This window comes from Pelophylax lessonae, assembly GCF_965119305.1.
Source record: "Pelophylax lessonae genome assembly, chromosome: 7".
Lineage (NCBI taxonomy): Eukaryota > Metazoa > Chordata > Amphibia > Anura > Ranidae > Pelophylax > Pelophylax lessonae.
The window spans coordinates 247,167,887-247,195,712 of NC_138774.1; the positions used below are offsets into that span (position 1 = coordinate 247,167,887).

Here is a 27,826-nt window from a genome sequence, read left to right on the forward strand (position 1 = left end):
GCCTCATTTCTAGACTGCATAGTCAGGTCAATAGGATAGTGGTCCGAGAAGCCATCTTGAAGATATTTAGCTGTGAGGAGGACATCCTTTAATACGAGGGGGTTTGCTAATTCAAGGTCAATATAGGATAAGGATTTATGAGCGGAAGAAAAGCAGAATTATTTAAAGGTTGGTATATACTCACAAGAGATACACATAATTTAATTTAGTTGATTTGTTTCCGAATTCGTTTAGTTTCATACAATTTTGTTTCGTTTATAAATTTTCCAAGGAATTCCAAATCTTCTGAATCATTCGAATTCGGATAGGTCAAAAAATGATCGAATTCTGTATGCAGAATAGCTGGTTGTTAAGGAGCGGAAGCCGTCCTTAACAACCAATGACTCATTAGGTGTCAGCAGGCTGAAATGTAAACAAAGAATGCAATAGAAAATTCAGGCCAGCAAAGGCTCTGCCCCCCCCCCCCCCAAAGCACCTTGTCCCCATGTTGATGAGGACAAAGGCCTCCTCCCCACAACTCTGGGCAGTGGTTGTGGGGGTCTGCGGGCAGGGGGCCTTTTTGGGATCTGAAAGCCCCCGTTTCCCCCTCATGTGAATAAGTATGGGGTACATAGCATCCCTACCCATTCACCAAAAAGTGTAAAAAAAACACTACATGAGTCTTTGACAATTTTTTTATTAAAAAATACAAAACAATGTTCCCCAATGTAAATCCATTGTCAATTACGCCGCCCGCCGCACCACTGGAACTGAAAAAAGATAAAAAAATAAACTTTGCCCTCATCAAAGACTCATCAAAGACTCCCTGCCGACTGCCTTCTCCTCCATCTGACTTTTCTTAAATAGCAAAGGAGCGGGCGGATTCACCCAATGATGTCAGACCCCACCCCCTTGTGACATCATTGAGCCAGTATGATTGGTTTTTGATTTTTGTAATAAAGGAGCTGTCAAAAACAAGGGGACAAGGCGCTTTGGGGTGGGGGGAGTAGAGCCCCTCCTGCCCCAAACACCCCCCCATATTGAAGGCATGTGGCCTGGTATGGTTCAGGAGGGAGGGGGGATATATATATTATACAAATAAGGATTTTGGGGGGCCCCACACATTTGTTTTTGTAATCATTTTGGCATGGGGTTCCCCTAATACCTATACCAGACCCGAAGGGCCTGGTATGGTTTAGAGGGGGACCCCACGCTGTTTTTTTCTGAATTTTCTATTGCTGTTTACGTTTCAGCTCTCAGCAGGGAAGCCCCCTGACAGCTGATGAGTCATTGGTTGTTAAGGATGCGGTGGCTGGCTTTCCGGCCTACTACTTAACAACCAGCTACTCTTCACACAGAATTCAAATCGGTCTTCCATCTTTCGCCCAATCCAAATTCAAATTGTTCCGAAAATTTGGAATTAGTTAGAAAATGAATAAACTAAACAGATTTCAATGAAATTCATTACTAATTCATTTGGAGATTTGGATACATCTGAATCTCCGAATAACCAAAAATTCATCCAAATTTACATTCGGACCGAAACAAATTGCACATGTCTAGAAAGCATTAGTAAGACTTTATCTGGAAAATGCAGTTCAGTTTTAAGCACATGTTCAGAAAAAGGATTTTGAGGAATTGGAGAAAGTGCAAAGAAGGGCAACCATGCTGATAAGATACTTGGGGGACCTCGGCTATGAGACAATATTAGCAAAACTGAATGTATGCTCTCTTGAGACGGGGTGAATAAAAGGGGGATATGATCATCCTGTGTAAATACATAAGTGGTCCATATAGTGAGGCTTGTGTACAGTTATTCCCTTCAAGATCTTTAGGGGATAATTAGGGGATTACTAAACTAATTAGGGGATTGGAGGACCTTAATTATGAAGAGCGTCTGCAATCGATTGATTTATTCTCCCTGGAGAAGAGACGCCTGAGAGGGGACATGATAGCAATTTAGAAATATCTCAATGGTGATCTCGGCATAGAAAAACAGCTATTCAGTCGAAGGGATTGCATGAGGACTCAAGGGCATACAATGTGATTAGAGGAGAAGCGTTTTAACCTCAGGCAACGTGGGGGGTTCTTTACTGTTAGGGCTACAAGATTGTGGAATTCTCTACCACAAGAGGTGGTTTCTGCGGGAAGTATGATGGCTTTCAAAAGACTCTTAGACGTACATCTCAAGAATCAGAACATTCAGGGGTATGAGAGATGATTACGGCCACACACACCTACACAGGTTGAACTGGATGGACTATTGTCTTTATTCAACCTCACCTACTATATAACATTCTTTACATCTGGAGCAAATGTGATTTACCGTCCACAACCAAAAAGCTTCTTCACAGTAAGAGCTGTGGAAATGTGGAATAGACTCTCTCAAGAACTAGTTCCCACCAGCTCATTAGATTGTTTTCATAAATAGCTTCCAAAATGCACAACATATAACTGGATATTAACTAATATGTGAGATTGTTGATCCAGAGAATATTCCATTGCCTCTTGGTTGATCACGGAAGGAATTAATTTTTCCCCTGCTGGAGAAAATTAGACCATGGCTTATAGAGTTTTTTTGTCCTTTCTCTGGATTATTGGTGGGTAAAGGATTCTGTATATTGAGGTTTTCTTTTTATTTATTCCTTTTTTCTGCTGGTTGAGCAAGATTGACGTTTTGTTTCAACCCTAATAACGATGTAACTATGGCCCCTGATGTTTCAAATATTTTACCTTGTTCCAGTCTATATATAGATAGATATACATGGCTTAGCTAAATTTCTAGATGTAGTGCAAGAAAGTAGTGGTAACTTCCAGTGAGGTAGCTAGAAAGTGGCACAAACATGGATAGTTATATTATAGGACAGATACCATTTTTGTAATTTAATTTGAAGAGCAGTATTTAAAGCGGAGTTCCGGGCACAAAATTCAATTTCTAATAATTACTGCATTGTATTCCTTACTCTCCGCTGAGTCAGAATTGGATATTCCCATAGTTTTTTTTTTTCACTTACCTGTTTACAGAGGTTTGTATACTCACCTTTCAAAGGACTTCCTCCCTCCTGTGCCTCGGCTCTCCTCGTCACTTCCTGCCGCAATGCGTCCTGGGAGCTCTTCCTCGGCCCTCCCATGATGCACTTTGCAGTCACATGGGCGGCCGACCACTGTTCTCATTTCTTGACTCACAGGCCTACGCCCACTGGAATCAGGAAGAAGGGAAGACATTTCCCCACAACGGACTCGGCAATCCACAACAAAGATGGCGCCGCACATCAGAAATTATATAAAGTAAGATTTTATTCTTGCAAACTTCACCATTCTAACCAGGATTAGCGGATGTATCGATGTGTAAGGGTGATTGTTAGGGGGAGATTGAAAAAAAAAAACGATTCTGTGCCCGGAACTCCGCTTTAATGTCTTACATAAGATGGGGCAGTTAGATATACTTGCAGTTAAATGTAGATCCAGTTAGGGCAGATGGCTGTGGGGTCTACTGAGTGTAGTGATATATTATTCGTAGTGGTAGTATTAATTAATTATTTCTATAATGCAAGTTATTCTTGCAACGACCCAGTTCTTCCAGAGAGATGCATTTATTGAGACCTCATAAAGATATTTGCAACAGATGACAAAAGAGTAAATAGCAGCCTTCAGAGTCCCATTCCTAAGCCTGTGCTCTCATCCTCATATATCAATGTGTGTGTATGTGTGCGTGTGCGTGTGTGTGTGTGTGTGTGTGTGTGTGTATGTATGAATGACTGACTGTCAGCTCCTGAAATACCAGTGTGACACCGGGGGGGGGGGGGGGGGGATTCTGCTAGGTCAACCCAAAATACTCTTTGATCTCACTGTGAAAAGACTCCACTTGTAATGTTTACCAGGTAAACAATCCACCATTTCCCCTCAAGTTACCATCAGTAAATACCTTTTGTCAGGCCAAAGGCCAATCTACATTTTACGACCCCCTGCGAGTAACTCCTCAGGTCTTCTGATATGTAAAGTGCAACTTGCCTACCAGCTGTGTTAGGCCATAATCCACAAACCTATGTTCACATTAAAAAGACTATGTGTATGTATCTGTGTGGATATATATATATATATATATATATATATATGTATACACATACATATACAGAATATCCTATACAAATAATGCAACACTAATGCAGCCACTACATCTAAGAATTGGTGAGTTGGGATTTGTTAAAGTTTTGTTTTCAGGTTTAATACTGCTTTAAGCAAGATTGTCAGTGGTGCTGAGAAAAAAAAAAAAAGCATGTCAATGGCAAGCACCATCATTTCTCTATTGTTCATCGACAGACGCAGCACCATATCTTCTTAGACCATTGGGTTATGCTCCTCCAATCAGGAATAGGCATTATGCAGGAAAAAGCTTTACCACGCCTATGGGGGCTGTCCCTGCAGGCATAACCCCACACACTCTGCTACAGCAGTCAGTTTTTTTTTTGACTTCCTAGTTTAGGAATAGGACATAGTTCCCTGCTGGGACTTCGGTCTTAGCTATAATAGGGAAATTTTGTTATTTTGTGATTTTTTAATTTTCACTAGTTAGAGTTCCTGGAGAACTAAGAGCAACAGCCAGCTGTGGTTTCGGACTGGATATTCTAGATCCTTATGGTCTCCTAGCCTGGCCAGCGAGCGTGAGCAGGTTATAGTCCAGAACTAGGCCTCACCACAACAGAGCCCCGATGGATGGGGACGAGCCTGTGAGTGGACGCGTCTCGCTGGGATGCGATCATCCTGGAACACCCTGAGTCGCAGCGTACCCCCTTGCTGGCAGCACCCCCACCCCTGGTGGGAGGTGGTCTGTGTAGAGTGGCGCCCACATGGTACCGTGGTATGGTGAGTAATGCTGTCCCCCCAATCCTCTGGTGGTCTTGGGGTGGACGTGGGCCCCCTCCCTGGAATAGTCAGACCTTCAGGGCTCCCTTGGTTCCCCTGGCCTCTGGGATATTCCACCTTTCCCCTACCCATAGTAGGTCTTACCTTCTGGGGGGGTGGAAAAATTGCGGCCGTGGCGGCTTTTTTTCCTCTGGGGTGGCCTTGTTCTTGTGGGGTCCCTTCCCTTCTGATGCAGTCCAGGAGACTGCATGGTGCACCGCGGGGGCTGCCATTTTGCTGTAGATTCATGCTTTTTCTTCCCCCATTGAATGGCATAAGCAGCCATTTTTTGTTAGTTCCCCATAGGAATACATGGGGTGGCCATTTTCTTGTAGTCCACATTGCTGGACAGACGAATGGCAGGTAACTTAAAAAATCTATCTAAGACAAGCTGGCTTGTCATTTCCTGTGAAGAAACATTTTACTTTCATTTTCACATATTGTGCTGGCAGTCCCCTGAGCGGTCTGCTATCGGCATGTATTGCATTGGCATTGGATAAAACGCTAATTTAGCGGTGGGATCGCGATTTAGCGACTTCTTAAAGTGACACTGCATTTTTTTCATATCAGTGTAAAATGGAGTCCGAGGGTACTATTTCACTTACGGACCCCTAGGAGGGGCTGTGGAACCTTCTGGGTCGCAGCCCATGTCTGCGATTACGGCAGTCTTGGAAAGCCTTGTGTCTAAGATAGATTTTGTATGTAAAAGCATTGCTAGCCGCAAACGCCTTCTGCCTTCGCCTATCTCGGTAGTTTCCTCAGACTCTGAGGTCAACTTGGCCGCCACAGACGCACCCCACCCAGAGTGGTCAGTGTCGTCGCATTCTGATGGTAAGAGAGGACCTGTCCTCATCTGCTGCTGCACGGGAACATGCATTGGTGGAAGCACTTATAGTTTCAGTGTGGGAAACTTTAAGATTGGCTGATGAATCTACAGTGTCGGGTTCACAGTTGTCATTTGGCTCCCGCAAATCCCGAAAATAGGGCAAGGTGTTCTTTTGTCCAGAACTTTTTGACAATATTGTCAATGGACAATGGCGGCGCATCAAGCACATGTTAGTGGTGCCTAAGCGCTGTAAACGCTGTTATCGTTTTGCAGGTGCAGTTTCCACTAGGTGGACTGTGCCACCTAAGGTGGATCACCCGATTTCTAGGCTGAATAAGTCTACTGTGGTTCCGGTGGAAGAATCCCCAGCCTTCGCGAACCCTGTGGATAAGCAAGTGGAGTCTCTATCCCGCCATCTGCACGTGCTGGCGGGTTCCATTTTGAAACCAATATTTGTGAATGTCATGGTGTCACAGACAGTTACTGAATGAGAGAAGTTACTAAGAGGTAACTTGGAAGCTGAGCAGCTCCCCCCAGCGCTGCTGGAACTAATGGACCAGATTGCTCAAGCCCTGGTGTTCATGTGTGATGCGTCCCTGGATGCGGCTCTCCTAGTGGCCAGAGTGTGGGTAGTGGGGATTGCGATTAGACGCATAGTGTGGTTTAAAAGCTGGTCCACGGATCAGGCTTTCAAAAAGGCTTTGACAGATCTTCCCTATTTTGGGGAGAGGTTGTTTGGATCCTCTCTGGTCGAGTTGATCAAAGGCCTTACGGGGGGGGGGGGGAGAGTACTCTTCTTCCTCAGTCCTCTAAGTGCAAGGCACCACGTCATAGATGGGGGCCTTCCTTCACTGCTCAAAAGCTTCTTGTTCATACCTCCGGGTCGCAAAAAAAAGGGAAGCCGTTCAGGTCTTCTGGGAATTCCAAGAAGCCATGGTCAGGTAAATCAAAGACCGGCCAGTCTGGATCTGCAGACAAATCCTTGTCTGCATGAAGGGGCGCCCTCGCCCGCTTCTGGGGTGGGAGGGCGTCTTCGCTTCTTTCCGGAATCTTGGACTTCCTTGATTCAGGACAGATGGGTTCACGAACTGATCCGATCAGGGTACAAGATCGAATTCCGGTCTCGTTCGTCTGACAGAATATTCCCGTCCAACCTGCGCCTCTCTCCAGACTGGTTAAGGGATCTACGGGAGGCAGTACAAGATCTGCTGTCCCAAGGTGTGATTGTACCTCTCTCCAGACTGGTTAAGGGACCTACGCGAGGCAGTACAAGATCTGCTGTCCCAAGGTGTGATTGTACCATTTTCCTCTCAGGAACACTTTTAGGGGTTTTATTCAAACCTGTTTTCTGTGCCCAGAAAAGAGTGCAAAGTGCGTCCAATTCTGGATCTCAAGGCTCTGAGCTGCTTTGTGCGGGCACAGAGGTTTCACATGGAATCCATTCGAACGGTAGTGGCGTCTCTACACCAGGGAGACTTTTTGGCCTCCATAGATATCAAGGACACATATATACACATCCCTATCTACGCGGGTAACCATCAGTTTCTACGCTTTGACGTAGCAGAGGAACATCATCAATTTGTGGCGATACCCTTTGGTCTCACCTCCACTCCCAGTTTGTTTACCAAAGTACTGGCCCCAGTGTTGGCATTGGGGTATCTGGACGATCTTCTATTGAGAGCAGACTCTCATTCAGCCCTGATGGGCGACCTGATGATCACTGTCAGCTCCCTGCAGGAGTTCGGGTGGACCATCAATTTCAAGAAATCCCGCCTGATACCTTCCTTGAGACTGGCTTATCTGGGCCTGACTCTGGATTCCGCTTTGGCGAAGGTCTTTCTTCCCCCGGACAAGCTGCAAAAGTTGCAGGGGTCGATCCGGTCATTGCTGGCAAACAATCTGTCCTCTCTGCGAACTTGCATGTGGGCCTTGGGTCTGATGGTATCAACCTTCGAGGCCGTTCTGTTTGCTCAGTTCCATACCAGACCTTTGCAACGAGAGATTCTGGTCAAATGAAACAAGGATCCAAAGTCTTTAGACAATTTGATTCAGTTGAGCCGCAAAACACAAGAGCTGCGCTGTTATGGTGGCTTCACTCTCCAGCACTATGCCAGGGCAAGTCCTTCCTCCCGTTGTTTTGGACGGTGGTAACCACAGACGCCAGCCTGTCGGGCTGGGGTGGGGTGCTGGGGAGGTTCTGTGCCTGAACCTGGACAGTAGAAGAGTCATAACTACTGATAAATGTTTTGGAGCTCAGAGCAATAAGGCTTTGAGCCACTGGATGACTCGTCTGGAAGATTGTCCGGTTCTGATTCAATCGGACAATGCCACAGCTGTGGCTTACATCAATCACCACAGGGGGCACCAAGAGTGTCTTGGCAGTCAGGGAGGTGGCCGAAATTTAGCCTGGGTGGAGCAAATTTTCACAGCCCTTTCTGCTGTGCACATCCCAGGTGTGGAAAACTGGCAAGTGGATTACCTGAGTCGTCAGGTGTTGGATCAAGGGGAGTAGTCCCTACACCCATTTCAACTCCTGTGTGTCAGTTGGGGGACACCCGAGGTCAATCTGTTTGCTTCTCATCTCAACAAGAAGGTGCAGAGGTTCGTAGCCAGATCTCGAGATCCTATGGCCGATGCCACAGACGCACTGGTGGCTCCTTGGGGTCAGTAACGACTGATCTATGCGTTCCCTCCGCTGAAACATCTGCCGAGGCTTCTATGCAGAATGGAGGTGGAAGGGATTCCAGTCATTCTGGTGGCTCCAGACTAGCTTTACCGGTCTTGGTACGCAGACCTAGTAAGGTTGGTAGCCGATACTCCTTGGAGACTTCCTCCCAGGGAAGATCTGCTGTCTCAGGGTCCGACCTTCCATCCTGCTTTACAGTCACTGGCTTTAACCACTTACCCGCTGGGCACTTAAACCTCCTTAAACCAGACCAATTTTCAGCTTTCAGTGTTCTCACATTTTGAATGACGATTACTCATGCAACACTGTACCCATATGAAATTTTCATCCTCCAGAGCTTTCTTTTGGTGGTATTTAATCATTATTTGGATTTTTATTTTTTGCGCTATAAATGAAAAAAGACCAAACATTTTGTAAAAAAAAATTGATTTTTCTTTGTTTAGGTTTTAAAATTTAGCAAATTTAGTAATTTTTCTTCATGAATTTTGGCCAAAACTATACTGCTACATAAAAATAACCCAAATAAGTATACATTTTTAGGTCTTTGTGAAGGTTATAGAGTCTACAAGCTATGGTGCCAATCATTGAAAATTGATCCCACCTGATGTACTGACGGCCTATCTAATTTCTTGAGACCCTAACAAGCCATTAAAGTACAAATACCCCCAAATTACCCCTTTTTGGAAAGTAGACTTTCCAAGGTATTTAGTATGAGGCATGGTGAATTTTTTGAAGTTGTAATTTCTTTACACAATTCTTTGCAAAATTAAGTTTTTTTTTTGTTTCTCACAAAATGGTCATATTACAAAAGTTATTTCTCACACACTTTATTGGCATACTTGCAACTACACACCAAAATGCATTCTGCTACTCCTCCTGAGTATGGCAATACCACATGTGTGGGACTTTTCCACAGCCTGACCACATACAGAGGCCCAACATCCAAGTAGCACCTCCAGGCTTTCTAGGAGTAAAAATGACACATTTAATTTCCTGACAACCTATCACACTTTTGAAGGTCCTGGAGCACCAGGACAATGGAAACGCCCACAAAATGACCCGATTTTGAAAAGCAAACACCCCAACACATAATCGAGGAGGCATAATGCATCTTTTGAAAGTGTCATTTTTTTTCCACAAGTTTTTGAAAAATGTGGCGAGAAAATGAAAACGCATTTTTTTTTACACAAAGTTGTCCATTTATAAGATATTTCTAACACATAGCATGTACATAGCAAAAATAACACCCCAAAATACATTCTGCTACTCCTCCTGAGTATGGCGATACCACATGTGTGACACTTTTACACAGCCTGGCCACATACAGAGGCCCAACATCAAAGTAGCACATCCAGGTGTTCTAGGAGCATAAATTACACATATAATTTCCTGACAACCTATCACATTTTTTAAGGCCCTGGAGCACCAGGACAATGGAAACACTCACAAAATGACCCCATTTTGGAAAGCAGACACCCCAACGTATATTCTATGAGGCATTATGAGTCTTTTGACCATGTCCTTAACAACTCATGATTTGTGGAAAAAATGGCATGGAGTCCTCCCCCAGGTCCCCTTTCGATTTTGAGGGGACACCCCACGCACCCCCCCCCCCCAAAACAAAATCCATACCATACCCTTATGCGAGCATACAGCCCGGTAGGTCAGAAAAGGGAGGAGACGAGCGAGCGCCCCCCCCGTCCCAAACCATACCAGGCCACATGCCCTCATCATGGGGGGGGGGTGCGGTGCTTGATGGGGACAAGGGCCTCTTCCCGACAACCCTGGGCTGTGGTTGTCGGGGTCTGTTGGTGAGGGGGCTTATCAGAAATCAGAAGCCCCTTTTAACAGGGGGCCCCCAGATCCAACCCCCCCATGTGAATGAGTATGGGGTACCCCTACCCATTCACCAAAAAAGTAGTGTAGTGTGACAAAAACACAATAGACAGTTTTTGATAAGTCCTTTATTAAAAATGTCTTCTTCTTACTTCTTCTCACTATTTTTTTTACAGAAATTCTTTTTTTTTTTACATTCAGCTGTCAACGTGGATCTGATGACCACTGATGACTCGTGGGTTGGTAAGGACGTGGCGGCCAGCTTCCTGACTCCCTCCTTAGCAACCAGCTATACACAGTGAATGTAAAAGCCAAAAAAAACAAACCCACAAATCGCAAAACACAAATCACGGCAAAATTGCGGTAAAAACGCAGTACTTGCATTTAGATGCAGATCCATTGAAGTATTACATGCAAAATGCTGCATTTTGCGGTAAAAATGTATCCAACCCTTTCCAAAAATGCAGAAGCACATAAACTCATTGATGTGAATGTGTTCCATAGGAACCCATATTAAAAAAATGAAATGCATGTCTGCAAAAAGCATAAAAAAATGCATTCGTGTGAAACAAGCCTAACAGAGGTTTTCACATTTCCCTTTTCCATGCATAGTTGGAAAATGTTTTTTTACAGGAGCTCTGGGTATCCTTCCTCAGCAAAGGAAGTTTCAAGGCAGGGCCTGAAAGTGTTGCATCCAAGTCTCTCCAGTGGAATAGATGTAGGAAATATAATAAATAATAAATATATATTATAAAGTGCTCTTCAAAATATTGCCAAACAAAACATATCTCAATGTGGTAAAAACATTGTGATCAATAGAAACTACACAAAAGAAAAGTCTCTCAAATATAAAGGATGTCTGCGTCAACTTCAAAATCAATGGTGAAGAATTAATCCATGCCAAGGTGACATGAAAATAAATGCAGACAAAAAGGGCTTCACAATCTTAAATAGTTGCTGTGCTCAGGTGGCCTCTTACCGCAAACAAATCCAATAGTGACATAAAAACTGGTGAAGTGGAAGTGCAGTGGGAAGATGACACACTCTGATGAAGGTGGATTCTTACCGAAATAAAAGGAGAAATGAGCCTAATACTGTTGTGGCAAAGGATCCAATTGCTGGTCAGCTTGGAGTGATGTACTCTCACTGGGATGAATGGATCTACCCGCTCCTCAAATATATGGATCCAAAGTTACTCAGGGTTCAAACGCCAAAGAGAAGTTCCCATAAGAAAGAGAGGGGGACAGATAGTGCATTACCCTTATAACTTTATTAATTTAAAAAGGCAAACACCTTAATTTGGTAGATACGATTGAGGACAGTGCTCTTTAACCACTTGCCTACTTTGCACTTAAACCCCCTTCCCATCCAGACCAATTTTTAGCTTTCAGTGCTCTCACACTTTGAATGACAATTGCGCGGTCATGCAACACTCAACCCATATAAATTTTTCGTCCTTTTTTTCATAGAAATAGAGCTTTCTTTTGATGGTATTTATTCACCGCTGGGCTTTTTATTTTGTGCGCTATAAATGAAAAAAGACCGCAAATTTAAAAAAAAAACGTTTTTTTTTTAGTTTCTGTTATAAAATTTTGCAAATTAGTAATTTTTCTTCATAAATTTTGGCCAAAATGTATACTTCTACATATCTTTGGTAAAAATAACCCAAATAAGTGTACATTATTTGGTCTGCGTGAAAGTTAGAGAGTCTACAAGTTATGGTGCTAATCATTGAAAATTGATCACACCTAATGTACTGACAGCCTATCTCACTTCTTGAGACCCTAACAAGCCAGGAAAGTACAAATGACCCCCAAATGACCCCTTTTTGGAAAGTAGACATTCCAAGGTATTTAATAAGAGGCATGGTGAGTTTTTTGAAGTTGTCATTTTTTCCCACAATTCTTTGCAAAATAAATTTTTTTTTTTTTTTTTTTTACAAAACTGTCATATTCAACAGGTTATTTCTCTCACATGGCATATGAATACTTACAACTACACCCCAAAACACATTCTGCTACTCCTCCTGAGTATGGCGATACCACATGTGTGAGACTTTTTTACAGCCTGGCCACATACAGAGGTCCAACATTGAAGTAGCACCTCCAGGCGTTCTCGGAGCATAAAATACACTTTTCATTTCTCAACCACCTATTACACTTTTGAAGGCCCTGGAGCACCAGCACAATGAAAAAGCCCACTAAATGACCCCATTTTGGAAAGCAAACACCCCAACGTATAATCTATGAGGCATAATGAGTCTTTTGAACATGTCATTTTTTTCCAGAATCTTTCGGAAAATGTGGAAAAAAAATGAAAACGCATTTTTTTTTACACAAAGTTGTCCATTTATAAGATATTTCCAACACATAGCATGTACATAGCAAAAATGACACCCCAAAATACATTCTGCTACTCCTCCTGAGTATGGCGATACCACATGTGTGAGACTTTTTTACAGCCAGGCCACATACAGAAGTCCAACATTGAAGTAGCACCTCCAGGCGTTCTCGGAGCATAAAATACACTTTTCATTTCTCAACCACCTATTACACTTTTGAAGGCCCTGGAGCACCAGCACAATGAAAAAGCCCACTAAATGACCCCATTTTGGAAAGCAAACACCCCAACGTATAATCTATGAGGCATAATGAGTCTTTTGAACATGTCATTTTTTTCCAGAATCTTTCGGAAAATGTGGAAAAAAAATGAAAACGCATTTTTTTTACACAAAGTTGTCCATTTATAAGATATTTCCAACACATAGCATGTACATAGCAAAAATGACCCCCCAAAATACATTCTGCTACTCCTCCTGAGTATGGCGATACCACATGTGTGAGACTTTTTTACAGCCAGGCCACATACAGAGGTCCAACATTGAAGTAGCACCTCCAGGCGTTCTCGGAGCATAAAATACACTTTTCATTTCTCAACCACCTATTACACTTTTGAAGGCCCTGGAGCACCAGCACAATGAAAAAGCCCACTAAATGACCCCATTTTGGAAAGCAAACACCCCAACGTATATTCTATGAGGCATAATGAGTCTTTTGAACATGTCATTTTTTTCCAGAATCTTTCGGAAAATGTGGAAAAAAAATGAAAACGCATTTTTTTTACACAAAGTTGTCCATTTATAAGATATTTCCAACACATAGCATGTACATAGCAAAAATGACACCCCAAAATACATTCTGCTACTCCTCCTGAGTATGGCGATACCACATGTGTGAGACTTTTTTACAGCCAGGCCACATACAGAAGTCCAACATTGAAGTAGCACCTCCAGGCGTTCTCGGAGCATAAAATACACTTTTCATTTCTCAACCACCTATTACACTTTTGAAGGCCCTGGAGCACCAGCACAATGAAAAAGCCCACTAAATGACCCCATTTTGGAAAGCAAACACCCCAACGTATAATCTATGAGGCATAATGAGTCTTTTGAACATGTCATTTTTTTCCAGAATCTTTCGGAAAATGTGGAAAAAATATGAAAACGCATTTTTTTTACACAAAGTTGTCCATTTATAAGATATTTCCAACACATAGCATGTACATAGCAAAAATGACCCCCCAAAATACATTCTGCTACTCCTCCTGAGTATGGCGATACCACATGTGTGAGACTTTTTTTACAGCCAGGCCACATACAGAGGTCCAACATTGAAGTAGCACCTCCAGGCGTTCTCGGAGCATAAAATACACTTTTCATTTCTCAACCACCTATTACACTTTTGAAGGCCCTGGAGCACCAGCACAATGAAAAAGCCCACTAAATGACCCCATTTTGGAAAGCAAACACCCCAACGTATATTCTATGAGGCATAATGAGTCTTTTGAACATGTCATTTTTTTCCAGAATCTTTCGGAAAATGTGGAAAAAAAATGAAAACGCATTTTTTTTACACAAAGTTGTCCATTTATAAGATATTTCCAACACATAGCATGTACATAGCAAAAATGACACCCCAAAATACATTCTGCTACTCCTCCTGAGTATGGCGATACCACATGTGTGAGACTTTTACGCAGTCAGGTCACATACAGAGGCCCAACATGCAAAGACACATAGCATGCACATACCATGAATTACCATGAATTACACCCCACAATACATTCTGCTGAGCAAAGGGTAAACAAAAGCTTACCTGTAGTTTTAGAAGCGCAGTTGTCCACAGGAGTTGAGTCCAGGCAGCAGGCAGGGACTTGATCAGCAACAGTGCATGCAATTCTCCAGGCAAGGATACCAGTCCAGTGTCAGTGCATGCGGCAGGCAGAGGCATGATGGCAGTAAGTCCTGCAGGCAGAAGTAGGGCCTCTGTCGGGATAGAATGGGGACAGGGGTAGAGGCTTCTCCCACCCAAATCGCTTTGAAGCCTCCGGGATCCAGACCCTAATCTGAGAAGAAGAAAAACAAAAAAAATTGTTTTCTTCATCCAGAAAAACATTTCTGGTCCCCTCACATATGCGAGACCCCTGTGGTATGAATCCCACTACTTCCAGAGGCAGGCAAAAATCGTGGTCAAACAGTCCAGGGTCAGTTCCAGAGCAGGCAGAGGTAGGTACAAAATCGGCAGGCAAAGGCGTGGTCAAATAACAGTCAAGGGTCAGTTCCAGATCAGGCAGAGGTATGAACAGAATCAGCAGGCAGAAGCATGGTCAAAAAACAGGCCAGGGTCAGTTCCGGAGCAGGCAGACATAGGTACAAAATCAGCAGGCAAAGGCGTCGTTGTATAACAGTCCAGGGTCATTTCAGGAGTATACAGTGGCATAAGGGGTGAAAGCGGAGGACTACGTTTACCATACTAATAATTTAGACAAGTATGGTAACGGCGGAAACAGTCGTCTACACAGAGGCCTGGTTGGGAAGGACACTGGGGACAGTAATAGCGGGTGTCTTTTCGAATTCCTGCCTTGGTACACACCCTACATTTTTTCAGCCGTTTTTGGTCTCTTTGTGTGGGAGGGATTTTACTTGGAAAATGGCGTTCAGACAGTCTGCTTATTACGTCAGATCTAATGTTTTCTGGTGGGCCGTTTGGAAATATGAGGGTTGTGAAGATTTCCTCCAGGTAATAAAGGAAGGGTTGGGGGCTTTCGGTGGATTTGCGGTATAAAATGTAGGAATTGTATATGGCCAAATGAAAAATATAAATTGCTACTTTTTTGTACCAATGATAGGTACGTCTTGTGGGTAGATAGGGTTCCATCATTTGGTCGTTGAAATCCACTCCCCCCATGAATAAGTTGTACTCATGTACACATGTTGGCTTTCGGACTGGGCCATTCCTTCGTCGGGATTCCACATAGTTGTCATTGTGGATCGAAGACAACATGTACACGTCTCTTCTGTCCCTCCACTTCACAGCCAGAACTTCCTCATTTCTCAGACTCGCCGTCTCCCCTCTTCTCAGCTTGGTGTTTACTAGCCTTTGAGGAAAGCCTTTCCGTTTTTTTCGGACCGTGCCACATGCAGGAGTCTTCTTTCTGTGAAGGTTTCGGAACAGGGGCAAATTGGTGTAGAAATTGTCTACGTACAGGTGGTAGCCTTTTTCAAGGAGGGGGTAAATGAGGTCCCAAACGACTTTCCCGCTTGATCCCATGTAGTCCGGACATTCAGGGGGATGCAGCTGGGTGTCCTTCCCTTCGTACACCCTGAAGGCATAGGTGTACCCTGTGGCTCGGTCACATAGTTTGTAAAGCTTCACCCCATAGCGGGCCCGTTTGCTGGGAATGAATTGTTTGATGCCCAGCCTGCCAGTAAATTTCACAAGGGACTCATCCACACATATATTTTGGTCTGGGGTAAATAATTGAGGGAATATTTCTGAAAAATAATTTAGAAGTGGCCGAATTTTGAACAGCTTGTCAAATGCTGGGGAATTTCGGGGAGGGCACTGGGTATTGTCGTTGAAATGTAGGAACCTCATGATCATCAGATACCTGGCCCTGGGCATTACTGCAGAGTAGATGGGCATATGGTAGATTGGTTTGGTTGACCAATATGCTTGCAGTTCGTTTTTTTTATTGAGTCCCATGTTGAGGGTGAGGCCTAAAAATATCTTGAACTCCTCCACCGTTAGGTCTCTCCACTCAAAGGGACGGGAATAAAAAGATGTGGGGTTACTCTGGATAAATTGATGTGCATACATGTTGCACTGGGCCACAATGGACGTCAGCAGGTCCTCCGTAAAAATTAAACGGAAGTAGTCAATTGGGGCAAAGTTCTCAGTGTTGACCTGGACTCCTGGCTGGGCAGTGAAAGGGGGGATGATGGCTTCTCCTGAGTTGGGAGGAAGCCACAGGGGGTTCAGAAGGGCATAGGGAAGGCTGGCGTTGGTCCTAACCCTTTGGGGGCGAGGTGACACCCCACTTGAGCTTGGCCTTTCTTGCCGAGGCACTGTGGTGCTGGTGGATGGCACTGCGGAGCTGGTGGATGGCACTGCGGAGCTGGTGGATGGCACCGCGGAGCTGGTGGATGGCACTGCCTCCTCCTCACCAGAACGCCTTCGTTTGGCAGGCGGGCAGTATTCCTCCTCGTCGGAGTCGGTCTGCGTCCCGCTGCTAATGACCGGCTCGTAATTTACTTCGGAGTCAGACTCTGACTCCGAAGATTCCGAAGCAGAAAGCTCCCTGTCCATGTCCTCACTGATTATATTGAAGGCCTCCTCGGCTGAGAAATTTTTTTTTGCCATCGTTGGTGACACTGATGGGCACGGTGACACTGATGAGCACTGGGCGGCACTGATGGGCACACTGGTGGTCACTGGGCACACTTATGAGCACTGGGCGGCACTGATGAGCACTGGGCGGCACTGATGAGCACTGGACGGCACTGATGAGCACTGGGCGGCACTGATGAGCACTGGGCGGCACTGATGGGCACACTGGTGGGCACACTTATGAGCACTGGGCGGCACTGATGAGCACTGGGCGGCACTGATGAGCACTGGACGGCACTGATGAGCACTGGGCGGCACTGATGAGCACTGGACGGCACTGATGAGCACTGGGCGGCACTGATGAGCACTGGACGGCACTGATGAGCACTGGGCGACACTGATGAGCACTGGGCGGGCACTGATGGGCACTGGGCGGCACTGATGGGCACACTGGTGGGCACTGGGCACACTTATGAGCACTGGGCGGCACTGATGAGCACTGGACGGCACTGATGAGCACTGGGCGGCACTGATGAGCACTGGGCGGCACTGATGGGCACACTGGTGGGCACTAGGCACACTTATGAGCACTGGGCGGCACTGATGAGCACTGGACGGCACTGATGAGCACTGGGCGGCACTGATGAGCACTGGTCGGCACTGATGAGCACTGGGCAGGCACTGATGGGCACACTGGTGGGCACTGGGCGGCACTGATGAGCACTGGGCGGCAGTGATGAGCACTGGGCGGCACTGATGAGCACTGGGCAGGCACTGATGGGCACAGGTGGGCACACTGGTGGGCACTGGTGGGCACACTGGTGGGCACTGATGAGACTGGGCACACTGATGGCACACTGATGGCACACTGGTGGGAACACTGGTGGGCACACTGGTGGGCACACTGGTGGGCACACTGGTGGGCACTGGTGATCACTGGTGGGCAATGGTGGGCACTTTTTTTACACTTACGATCTCTCCTCTCCTCACACTGCAGTCTGTGTGTGAGGAGGGAGAGCTGGCAATGAGTGATGATCTCAAATGTTTACATTTGAGATCATCTCTCATTGGATGCCTCGATCGTGACGAATGGCCGCTGTGATTGGCCATTCGTCACGATCTGTGATTGGCTGTGTCCAAGGGACACGGCCAACAAAGATTATCCCCGGTGCGCGCTCGCGGGAGCACGCGGGGAGTCTGTTACTACCGAGGCAATGACAGATGATCTCATATGTTTACATATGAGATCATCTCTCATTGGATGCCTCGATCGTGACGAATGGCCGCTGTGATTGGCCATTCGTCTCGATCTGTGATTGGCTGTGTCCAAGGGACACGGCCACCACAGCTTCTGCCCGATGCGCGCTCGCGGGAGCGCGCGGCGGGCGTGTTTATGGGAGGCCGTTTAAAAACGGCCTCCCGAAAATTCAAGTCCGCGCTGCAGCCGTATATAGGCTGTAGCGCGGATGTGAGCAGGTTAAAATTCACGGCCGCCTGCAGTGCGGTTCGTGGCGTGTGACAGCGCGGCTTGCTCCCTCCGACGCGTTTCCACTAAGGAGTCGGCTTCTGGGATTGGAGCTCAATCCAGTGGAATGCCTAGGAGATTTAAAAAGTCGGTGTATGGTCACTTATAACTCAGTCCTCTTTTTTTATAATAATTAAGTCATCAACATCTGTAACTAACACATTCATTTTTTGGAAATACTTATCTATCAAGCTCAAGTTGGGTTCTCATTCTTCAGCTGTACTTTTCAGACAGAAAAATTAAATATTGATCTAACTGCTAAAGCTTAAAATTTTATTGGAGCCTTAATTTATTTTTTATTTTTTTTAATCAATTTCACCTGCTAAGGTGAGGACTTATAATGCATTCTAATTCTACTTCTTGAAGAATAAACCTTTTTCTTTTATTTCTGCTTCAGCACCAGCACTGCCTTCTGGTTTCAGGGTTGCTTTTTCCATTGTTGGCCCTGTGGAGCCACCCATGGGTGTGCGCTCCTAGCCAGGATTGGAGCCGCATGTCCTATGTTGTGTGTGCCAATATAGACACACAGCCTACGATATATTGCCACACTCCTGTTTTAGCTTCCTCCAAGCTAATTGATAGACTGCTGAAGGATAGTGTGCTCTCCCTTATGACATTAAAAAGAGCATGCTTCCTGACCAAAAGTTTGTGGAAGCACTGCTGAGCGGGCTGGAGCGAGAACCTCTATTATTAGGTGCTTTCTATGCAGAGTTAGAGAAAATTATGAAGTGATTCATTGGATGGTATCAATATAGTAAAGTTAAAACAGTAGGTGTTCCATCTTGAGTATAGCTTTAAAATATGACACTACTACAAGAAGTTTGTTAACTATTATATTTGTGTATCTTTTTATATGTTTTTCCTCGTTTGTGAATAGAGGTTACATGATTCAACCATATCTGGTTCCCGAAGAAGCCATTTTGTATATTGGCGAAACGCGTCGAACCACATCAATTGCATGTACCATATGATTGTCTGTATTTATACATGCCATCCAATCATATGATAGTTTGTCGTTGTACCTACTTGTATTTTTAATGATTAATAAACTTTATACTTTTATATACACATTGTTATGCTCACTATGGCTATACCTGTCCATTAAAGTCCTTTTATCTTAGTAGTCCACGCTGGTAATGGTCCCATACCTAATGAGATTTACCTTCCAATTTATCTAAATCAACCATGGATGTGGACAATGGTTTAGCAGTTCCCTATTTGGCTACAGTCATATATTCTCTATACAAGAAGTTTGTTAATGTGGAGTATTATATTTAGTCCATATGTTTTTTTCTTGCTTCTGTTTATAGGAGGATATTACCCAGTAAAAATAGGAGACCTCTTCAATGGCAGATATCATGTTGTCCGAAAGTTGGGCTGGGGTCACTTCTCCACCGTCTGGCTTTGCTGGGACCTTCAGTAAGTGGATTCCAGATGCTATATTTATAACAGTGATAACTTTTCTACCAACAGTATGTGATTTGTAGAATCTTCTTTGATTACATTCAGGCTGATTTTAATTAGAGAGAGGAAAAGTTTAGAAAGTACTCAACACAAATGCTGGCCACACAACATTGTATTTTTAGGCAATTCCAACCAATTATTGATCATAAAAGAAATAAGTAGATGAATGTAAACATGTACAAAGAATTCCTGGCGCTGGAAACTGGATGAACAGAGATCCCAAAACCTGTGGTGTCAAGCTAAATGGGATGGACGGCCATAAGTGAAGTGCCAATTAGTCCATGTCAGGGGTCCAGCTGTCCCATGCTCAGATCCAGCTGAGAAAAGTACGACAACACAACAAATTGATGGGATTGTGAGCGCTCCCCAAAACAATAACAGATGGGCACAAGGGTCACAGATAAAAACTCATGATGAATAGTCACAAATAATAAGTGTCACATTTATTAAAAACCGGTGAAAATACTGTTGAGCAGGATACATCCATACAGTGAGGCAGTACCTGTTGTAGGATCCCGGGGGGGTGGATGGAAACGTCTCTCCAGCCTCTCAGATGGTGAATGAGCCTGAGGAGCAGCCGCACAAGGGGAGTAGCAGAGAGGGGGAGATGTGATCTGAGGGTGGTGGGGGGGGGGGGGGGGAGAAGGCACAACGAACCGGCCGCAGGTCCGCAGCACGCCGGTGTCTCCTCGCCAATAATCTTCCGCCAGTAGTCTCAGGGTTGGTGCCGGGGGTTGCACTAGCAAATGGGGAGTCAGGGAATTAACTGCGCAGTTGCTCTGTGGAGTGTTACCTCAGGCACGTTTTCTGACATTCACTCACCTCTCAGAACAGAGCTTTTTTTTTACCAGACAATGAGGTTTGTTTATATGGATATCGGTCTAAGAAGCAAGTCACAAGCAACATGTCCAAATGTGTTATAAGATCACTTTAGACTTTCTTTTTACTGGGGGGGGTGGGGATATTGGGGTGACAGGAGAGCTGGGAGTGGAGAATTCTGTAGTGGGGTAATTTAGGGGGAAAGTCTGTACTGGGGAGGGGGATGGGATATGTTTTGGTTGTACAATGACCAGTGTGTGTTACCTCCTTCTGAACCCTGTGTAATGCACGCTTCTAAGCACTCCTGAACCTTGCATCCTTTGTGAGACACACCCCTAAGCCCCGCAGCTTGTGCAGTGTGCACTCCTAAACCCTGCACTTTGTGTGATTTGGGGATTGGGGGGGGGGGTGTACCTGCACCTGATCGTATGGAAAAAAGCTCTGAGTGCAGGTACAGACCCCAATCATTCCCAAAAGCTGCAAGTACAAAAGATTCATGGCAAGGCAGTACAAACACAGCATCTGCTAGCTACTACAAGGCCTGTCCACTGTCTCTGCACACTTTGTGGTCTCCCTGTAGAGTAAACTTTCCCTCCAGTACCTTCAGCTAATGAAAGGCAGCTCAACACTGATCCTCCTGACCCATTTCCGTGCTGGTCTCTGCCCAACAACAGAGAGTAGTGTGCTCTGGTCATAGAGATCTGACAACAAGAACAGCTGCTCTAAGTGTTTCACTACACCTGAACTAATCAGAAGGCAGGACAGAGTAAATACACCCTAATCAACCCCCAGCTGAACAGCTTCACTCCAAACAAGCTCCCCTTAAGCCTCGTACACACGCAACGAATTTCCGCCGACCGGTCCTCCGTCTTTTGTCCAGAGTGGTGTCTGTTGGTTGGAATGTGCCTAGACTGCACACAAATTTTCCCGCACGACAGAATTCTACTTCAGAAGTGATGTCATGTGTTTGATTGCTTTGTATGTGTTCTTTCATCTCTGAGCATGCCTAGTCTTGCTCATAAGATTTTTCCCCATCGAAATCTGTACTAATGAGGCGAAAATCGGACGTGTTTTGACGGTCGACAAAAATTTTATAGCCTGCACATCAGGATTTTTTCGGCCGAAAAGTCGGAGTCGGTTGTCGGAAGCATCATACTAACAAGCCGAAAATCAGCAGATCGGTCGTCGGACGAAAATTCATGGCCGAATTTTCACTCGTGTGTACGGGCTTTTAGGCTCCATTCACACCTTAGCGTATCGTTTTCAGGTGGTTTTTTTGGGCTTTTTACAGGCGTTTTTTCTGGCTTTTTTTAGGCAATTTTTTCTGGCTTTTTTCAGGCGTTTTTTGCAGGTGTTTTGAGGCAGGCATTGACATCTAGCAAAAATGCTTGTAACCAGCCAAAAAAGAAGCTTGTGCGCTTTTTTGAGCTTCAGGCGTTTTTCTTCTGGAGACAAAACGCTCAGATGTGAATAGGGGCCATTTAAATGAATGGGATTTTGCTTGTTGGGCATTTTGAGACTTCAGAGATGAGCGTTTTACGAGCTGAAATATGCTCAGGTGTGAACAGGGCCTTAGACAGCACACTACATGGAGTCTCCCACCACCTGGGGAGTTTTCTACAAGCCCAGCTGCAGGGGGCATGGACTGGGGAATAACAGATATTTCTTTACAAGGATACAAATATGTGTTTTTGTCAAATGGACTGTAGACAAGATGTAAAAAAAAAAACATTTTGAAAATAGTTTTAGAAGAAATGGGAAATCAATGATTTTGATAAATTGAATAAATAGAATTTATGTTATACCTACATAGATTTGTTTTCTTAACACAGTTCTATTTAGGTATTACATGCTGAGTGGTCACACACAGAAGCTAAGGTTCAATTCTGAGGAAAGCTGCATTTGTCATGGACACTACACATTTTTTACCATAGATCTTTTCTTCTAAAACTATTTATAACAGGTTATTCCAAGACATTCCAAGACTATTTAAGACATGAATAGGTTGTCTCCAATGGGGCCTTGTTTCTCTCTCTTCTTTTAACCTGAGTTTGTGGGGGTTGATGGTAGATGACTCCAACAAGATCCTCAATGTTACAATTCTTACTATCTGGTTTGATTTAGCTGGTTTGCCATTGCAATGTCTTTCTGTTTGAGGACATATCTGTTCCTGTAGCTGCTTACCACCTAATCCCTGTAATTTGCTTCCACCTTGGCACTCTCCAGTCCTTTGACACAATGGGGATAGTTGGGCTAGATATAGACACCATTTCCCTTCTTCCTCTCATTCTGCCTCTCCTAACCTACCCTCCTTATTCTATAATCGCCTCGATGCTGAGGATGTTTCTATATCCTCTCTTTGTCCCCATCATTTTCCTATTCCTAAGAGTAGCTTTCCTCTATCCTATCCAAATTATTCTGCTCCAGCTAGCACTTACAACAAGAATGACAGTAGGTTTGTTTGTCTCAATGGCAGTGGCTTCAGTCCACTAGTATGTTAAGCAAGCTCTGGAGGCTCAGGGCATGTGTAGTATCCAAGAAACTAATTTCTACTCTGACAAAAAGCCTACACTTTCAAACTTTCATTTCTCTATCGTTCATTGACAGACTCAGTTCTCTATGATTTATATCAGTAGGGTAATATTGCCCCCTACAGGAGTAGGACACTAGGCAGTAAAAAATTCTGGCTACATCTATGGGCTGTCCCGGAGGGTACACCCTCTCTCTTCCTGCATAGGATGTCAGTTGCCATCTTGTGTCCTAAGCCCCCTCATCCTACGGAATGTGCGTTGCATACTCTGGATGGAGTTTGGGCACAAGAGGGGTACTTGGCGACTACTGAGTCTTCCCGTAGTCAGGTCCGCTCTCTGTGCTCACGGATGTCCCAAGGACAGGACTGCCTGTGTCTGCTGCGACTATTTCCAGATGAATAGGACAGTCGGTGGTGCAGGCTTCTTCATTTATGGGTCAGGTCCTACCTTTCCCTGTTTTTGCGCTTTCTACTTGGGCGCCTGGTGCTTCCTGGGCTTTTTGCCATACAGGCATCTGTGCTTCAGGTTGCAAGACGACTACCTGGTAGTTTGTTCACACCTTTGCCACGTTTTATAAGGTGGATGTGCTGGCATCTGCAGATGCTGCTTTTCGGCTGCAAGTTTTTTTGCTGGCTGCTGTTTGGAGGGCTTTTGGCCTTCCTTGAGGGTGTTTACTGTTTGTTTTCAGGTGGGCCTCATCTTTTGTTCTGATGAGTCCTTTGTTGCCTGGTCGGCTGTGTTTGGCCTTTCGGACTTGTTCTTTTCTGCTGTTCCCACCCCTCATTTTATGGCACTGCTTTGGGACGTCCCTACTGATATGAATCAGAGAGAACTGCATCCGTCAATGAACAATAGAGAAAACTGTATTTTTGACTTACTGTAAAATCCTTTTCTCTTAAGTTCATTGATGGACACAGTACCCGCCCCTTTTATTTTGAGTTGGGTTGGTATTACTTTCTACACTGCTTTGATACAAAACTGACATCCTATGCAGGAAGAGAGAGGGTGTACCCTCCGGGATTGCCCATAGGCGTAGCCAGAACTTTTTTCTGCCTAGTGTCCTACTCCTGTAGGGGGCAGTATCACCCTACTGATATGAATCAGAGAGAACTGTGTCGTCAATTAATTTAAGAGAAAAGGATTTTATGATAAGTCAAAAATCCAGTTTTTCCCATAGTTTGCCACAATATCAATTCACATTCTAAATCCAAGGGGGGTAAGTGCAGTTTAAATTACATTAATTGCCAGCTTCTTTAAAATAAAAATACAGCATGCACAGCCCTCCAAAGGACCACCCAAATACATATTTTAAACACATTTTTACTTTGTACTGTAAGTTTCAGCGCGGCAGAAAAGTCTGTACATCACAAAAATGTGTCCCTTCATTCCTTTTATCTAGGTGTTAAACATACACTTCATGGTACCACAGTCTCTTTATGGAAACCATTGTTCAATAAGAAATATTATTGCTAGTGTCATGACAGTGTATCCTGCTGAGTTTATAGGTGATGTTACTTATGTTTATATGTATACAGTATTTCACTATTTGCATTACATGTTAGTTCTTTCCTATACAATGTTTGGATGAAAAGTCTACTTATTAAAGCAGAGTTCCGGGCAAAAAAAAAATATTTTACCTAAAAATACCCCGGGACAGTCAGGGCATTTAAGCAACAATAGCCTCTGAACTGTCCCCTTTTTCACTTACCTTTTAGAAGAAATACTTACCTTGAAAATGTCTTGCCAGCGCTGCCATCTCAGGTGTTGGCAGCTGAAGCCGGAGTGTCCTCTTCGGTGACGTCGGAGTCCCAGAATGCCATGGGGGGCCGATATGCACTTTCCCCGATATATCGGAATCAGCCTTACCGATATTGCCGATGTTTTCGTGACTTCATCGCATATGTTGCACCACGCGCCTCCGCTCTGGACAGCTCTTAGGCCGCCTCCCTCTGCCTCCTACAGTGTCTTACACGCCCCTGCCACACTGGAGTCTGCATGCGGCACAGGCGGTCAGTCTTGAGAGTCGGGACAAGAAGAAGTCTGTTACATGTAGTGAGCGCAGTGACCAACAGTGTGACACTCGTTCTGTATTCTGTAACACAGCCGCTGCGGCCAAACAGCTGCCTGGTGACACCGCAGCTGCCTGGTGCCAGCCAGCAACCCAGTCCCACACAGTCCAACCAGCCAGCCACAGGCCCTGCCTGAGTCCTCCTCCGTCCTGACTGTACCAGCTCTACAGCCACAGGCCCTGGGCCTGTACGTGATAGGCCAGTCACCAAACAGGGTGCCAGCCAGACAGCCACTACAGGGTGCCAGCCAGACAGCCACCCACCACAGAGTGCAAGCCAGCCACCCACCCACCACACAGGGTGCCAGCCAGTCAGCCAGCCACCCACCACAGGGTGCCAGCCAGCCAGACAGCCACCCAAAACAGGGTGCCAGCCACCACAGGGTGCCAGCCAGCCACCCACCACACGGTGCCTGCCAGCCAGACAGCCACCCACAACAGAGTGCCAGCCACCACAGGGTGCCAGCCAGCCACCCACTCACCACACGGTGCCTGCCAGCCAGACAGTCAGCCACCACAGGGTGCCAGCCAGCTACCCACCCACCACATGGTGCCTGCCAGCCAGGCAGCCACCCACAACAGGGTGCTAGCCACCACAGGGTGCCAGCCAGCCACCCACCGCCCACACAGTGCCTGCCAGCCAGACAGCCACCCACAACAGGGTGCCAGCCACCACAGGGTGCCAGCCACCCACCCACCACACGGTGCCTGCCAGCCAGACAGCCACCCGCAACAGGGTGCCAGCCACTCACCCACCACACGGTGCCTGCCAGCCAGACAGCCACCCACAACAGGGTGCCAGCCACCACAGGGTGCCAGCCAGCCACCCACCGCCCACACGGTGCCTGCCAGCCAGACAGCCACCCACAACAGGGTGCCAGCCACCACAGGGTGCCAGCCAGCCACCCACCCACCACATGGTGCCTGCCAGCCAGACAGCCACCCGCAACAGGGTGCCAGCCACCACAGGGTGCCAGGCAGTCAGCCAGCCACCACAGGGTGCCAGCCAGCCATTTTGTGTAAGCCTAAATTAGTGTCTGAGTCTGACTGACTCTTTCTTGTTTCAATGGAGATGGATGGAGATAGAAAAATTAAAAGTGTGGTCTGGGAGTATTTCTCTTCTCTATCGCCAGGAAAATCAGTAGCACTGTGCAAAACATGCAAAAACAATGTGAGTATGGGATCAATAACTGCAAAAACAAAAAATATGTCTAATCTTTGGGCCCATCTTAAAGTTCATCATCTTAAATTGTATCATGCAGGACAGAAAAAACAAAATGAATCACAAGGTGAATCATCCCTATCCCAGGCAACAATAACAGATATGTTTCAGAAAAAAAACAGGTGGCAAAAATCTGATGGAAGATCACAACTGCTGGAAAGAGTAATCACTGAGATGATGGTAACTGATAACCAGCCATTTACAATAGTGTCTGACTCTGGATTTAAGCAGTTGATGTCCATAGTTGAGCCAAGATACACACTAAGGAGTGACAAGTTTTATCGAACTGAAATGCTGCAAAAGGTCGTTGACAAAGTTAAGACTATGCTGCAACCAGGGAATGCTGGCAACTCACTCTCATTCACGACGGACTGCTGCTCAGGACAAACAGAATCACTAATGAGTCTTACATGCCACTACATTGACAGCGGATGGACAAGAAGGCATTTGGTGTTGAATACAAAAGTGATGCAAGGATTCCACACTGGGGAGTACATTAAAGAAATTTTTCTAGGCATGCTAGAAGAATGGGGTATCAGTAAAGACCGAGTGATGCTTGTGCTGCGAGACAGTGGAGCGAACATGGTTAAAGGTATGAGACTTGCTGAAGTGTCAGACCTCAGTTGCATAGCACACACCCTCCAACTGGTGGTAAATGATGGTTTGTCACACCAGAAAGCTTTGCTGGACATTATTACCATGCTGAAGAAGTGTGCAGGCCATTTCCATCATTCTGTTCTTGCCAAGCAGCGACTGGGGTGCATTCAGGAAGATCTTGGCCTACCCAAAAACAAACTGATACAGGCTGTTCCAACACGATGGAACTCAACGCTACACATGTTATACAGGTTGCTGGAGCAGAAGCAAGCTCTCACTACATATTCTAGTGAATATGGACTTGGAGGACATTTTTGCCCTACTGCAGATCAGTGGGACATAGTAGCCAACATTACTGAGAAGCTCATACCCATTGAGGAAGTGACACTGGAGGTGAGGTTTGAGAAGCATGAGGAGAATAAAACTGTTGTGCTTTCATGGCTTTTGGATCCTCGATACAAGAACCATCCTTTCTCCTCTGATGATGTATTGGCCAAGGCAAAGCAATGGCTGACAGAAGATATTCAACAGAAGGTGCAGGAGGTTCCTGGCGAAAAGAAAAGTCAAGAAGAGAAGGTTTCTGATGTGGAAGAGCAGGATGCAGGAGAAAAATTAAAAAGACAACAGACAGAAGAGAAAATTAATCGTAGTCAAATAGATGCAATGTTTAGCATTTTATTGGGGCCTCATGCGGAGGATTCAT

The 27,826-nt window shown here is 45.3% G+C and overlaps 1 protein-coding gene across 4 annotated transcripts in view; it reads left to right on the forward strand.

Annotated features, from left to right (window-relative positions):
• The window catches only part of SRPK3 (SRSF protein kinase 3), a 252,684-nt gene that overhangs the window by 90,667 nt on the left and 134,191 nt on the right, over positions 1-27,826 (forward strand). For all 4 annotated transcript variants that reach the window (XM_082262612.1, XM_082262611.1, XM_082262613.1 and 1 more), the window contains exon 4: positions 19,733-19,841. In XM_082262612.1, coding sequence (XP_082118738.1) covers positions 19,733-19,841 — 109 coding nt within the window. The remainder of the gene's footprint in view (positions 1-19,732; positions 19,842-27,826) is intronic.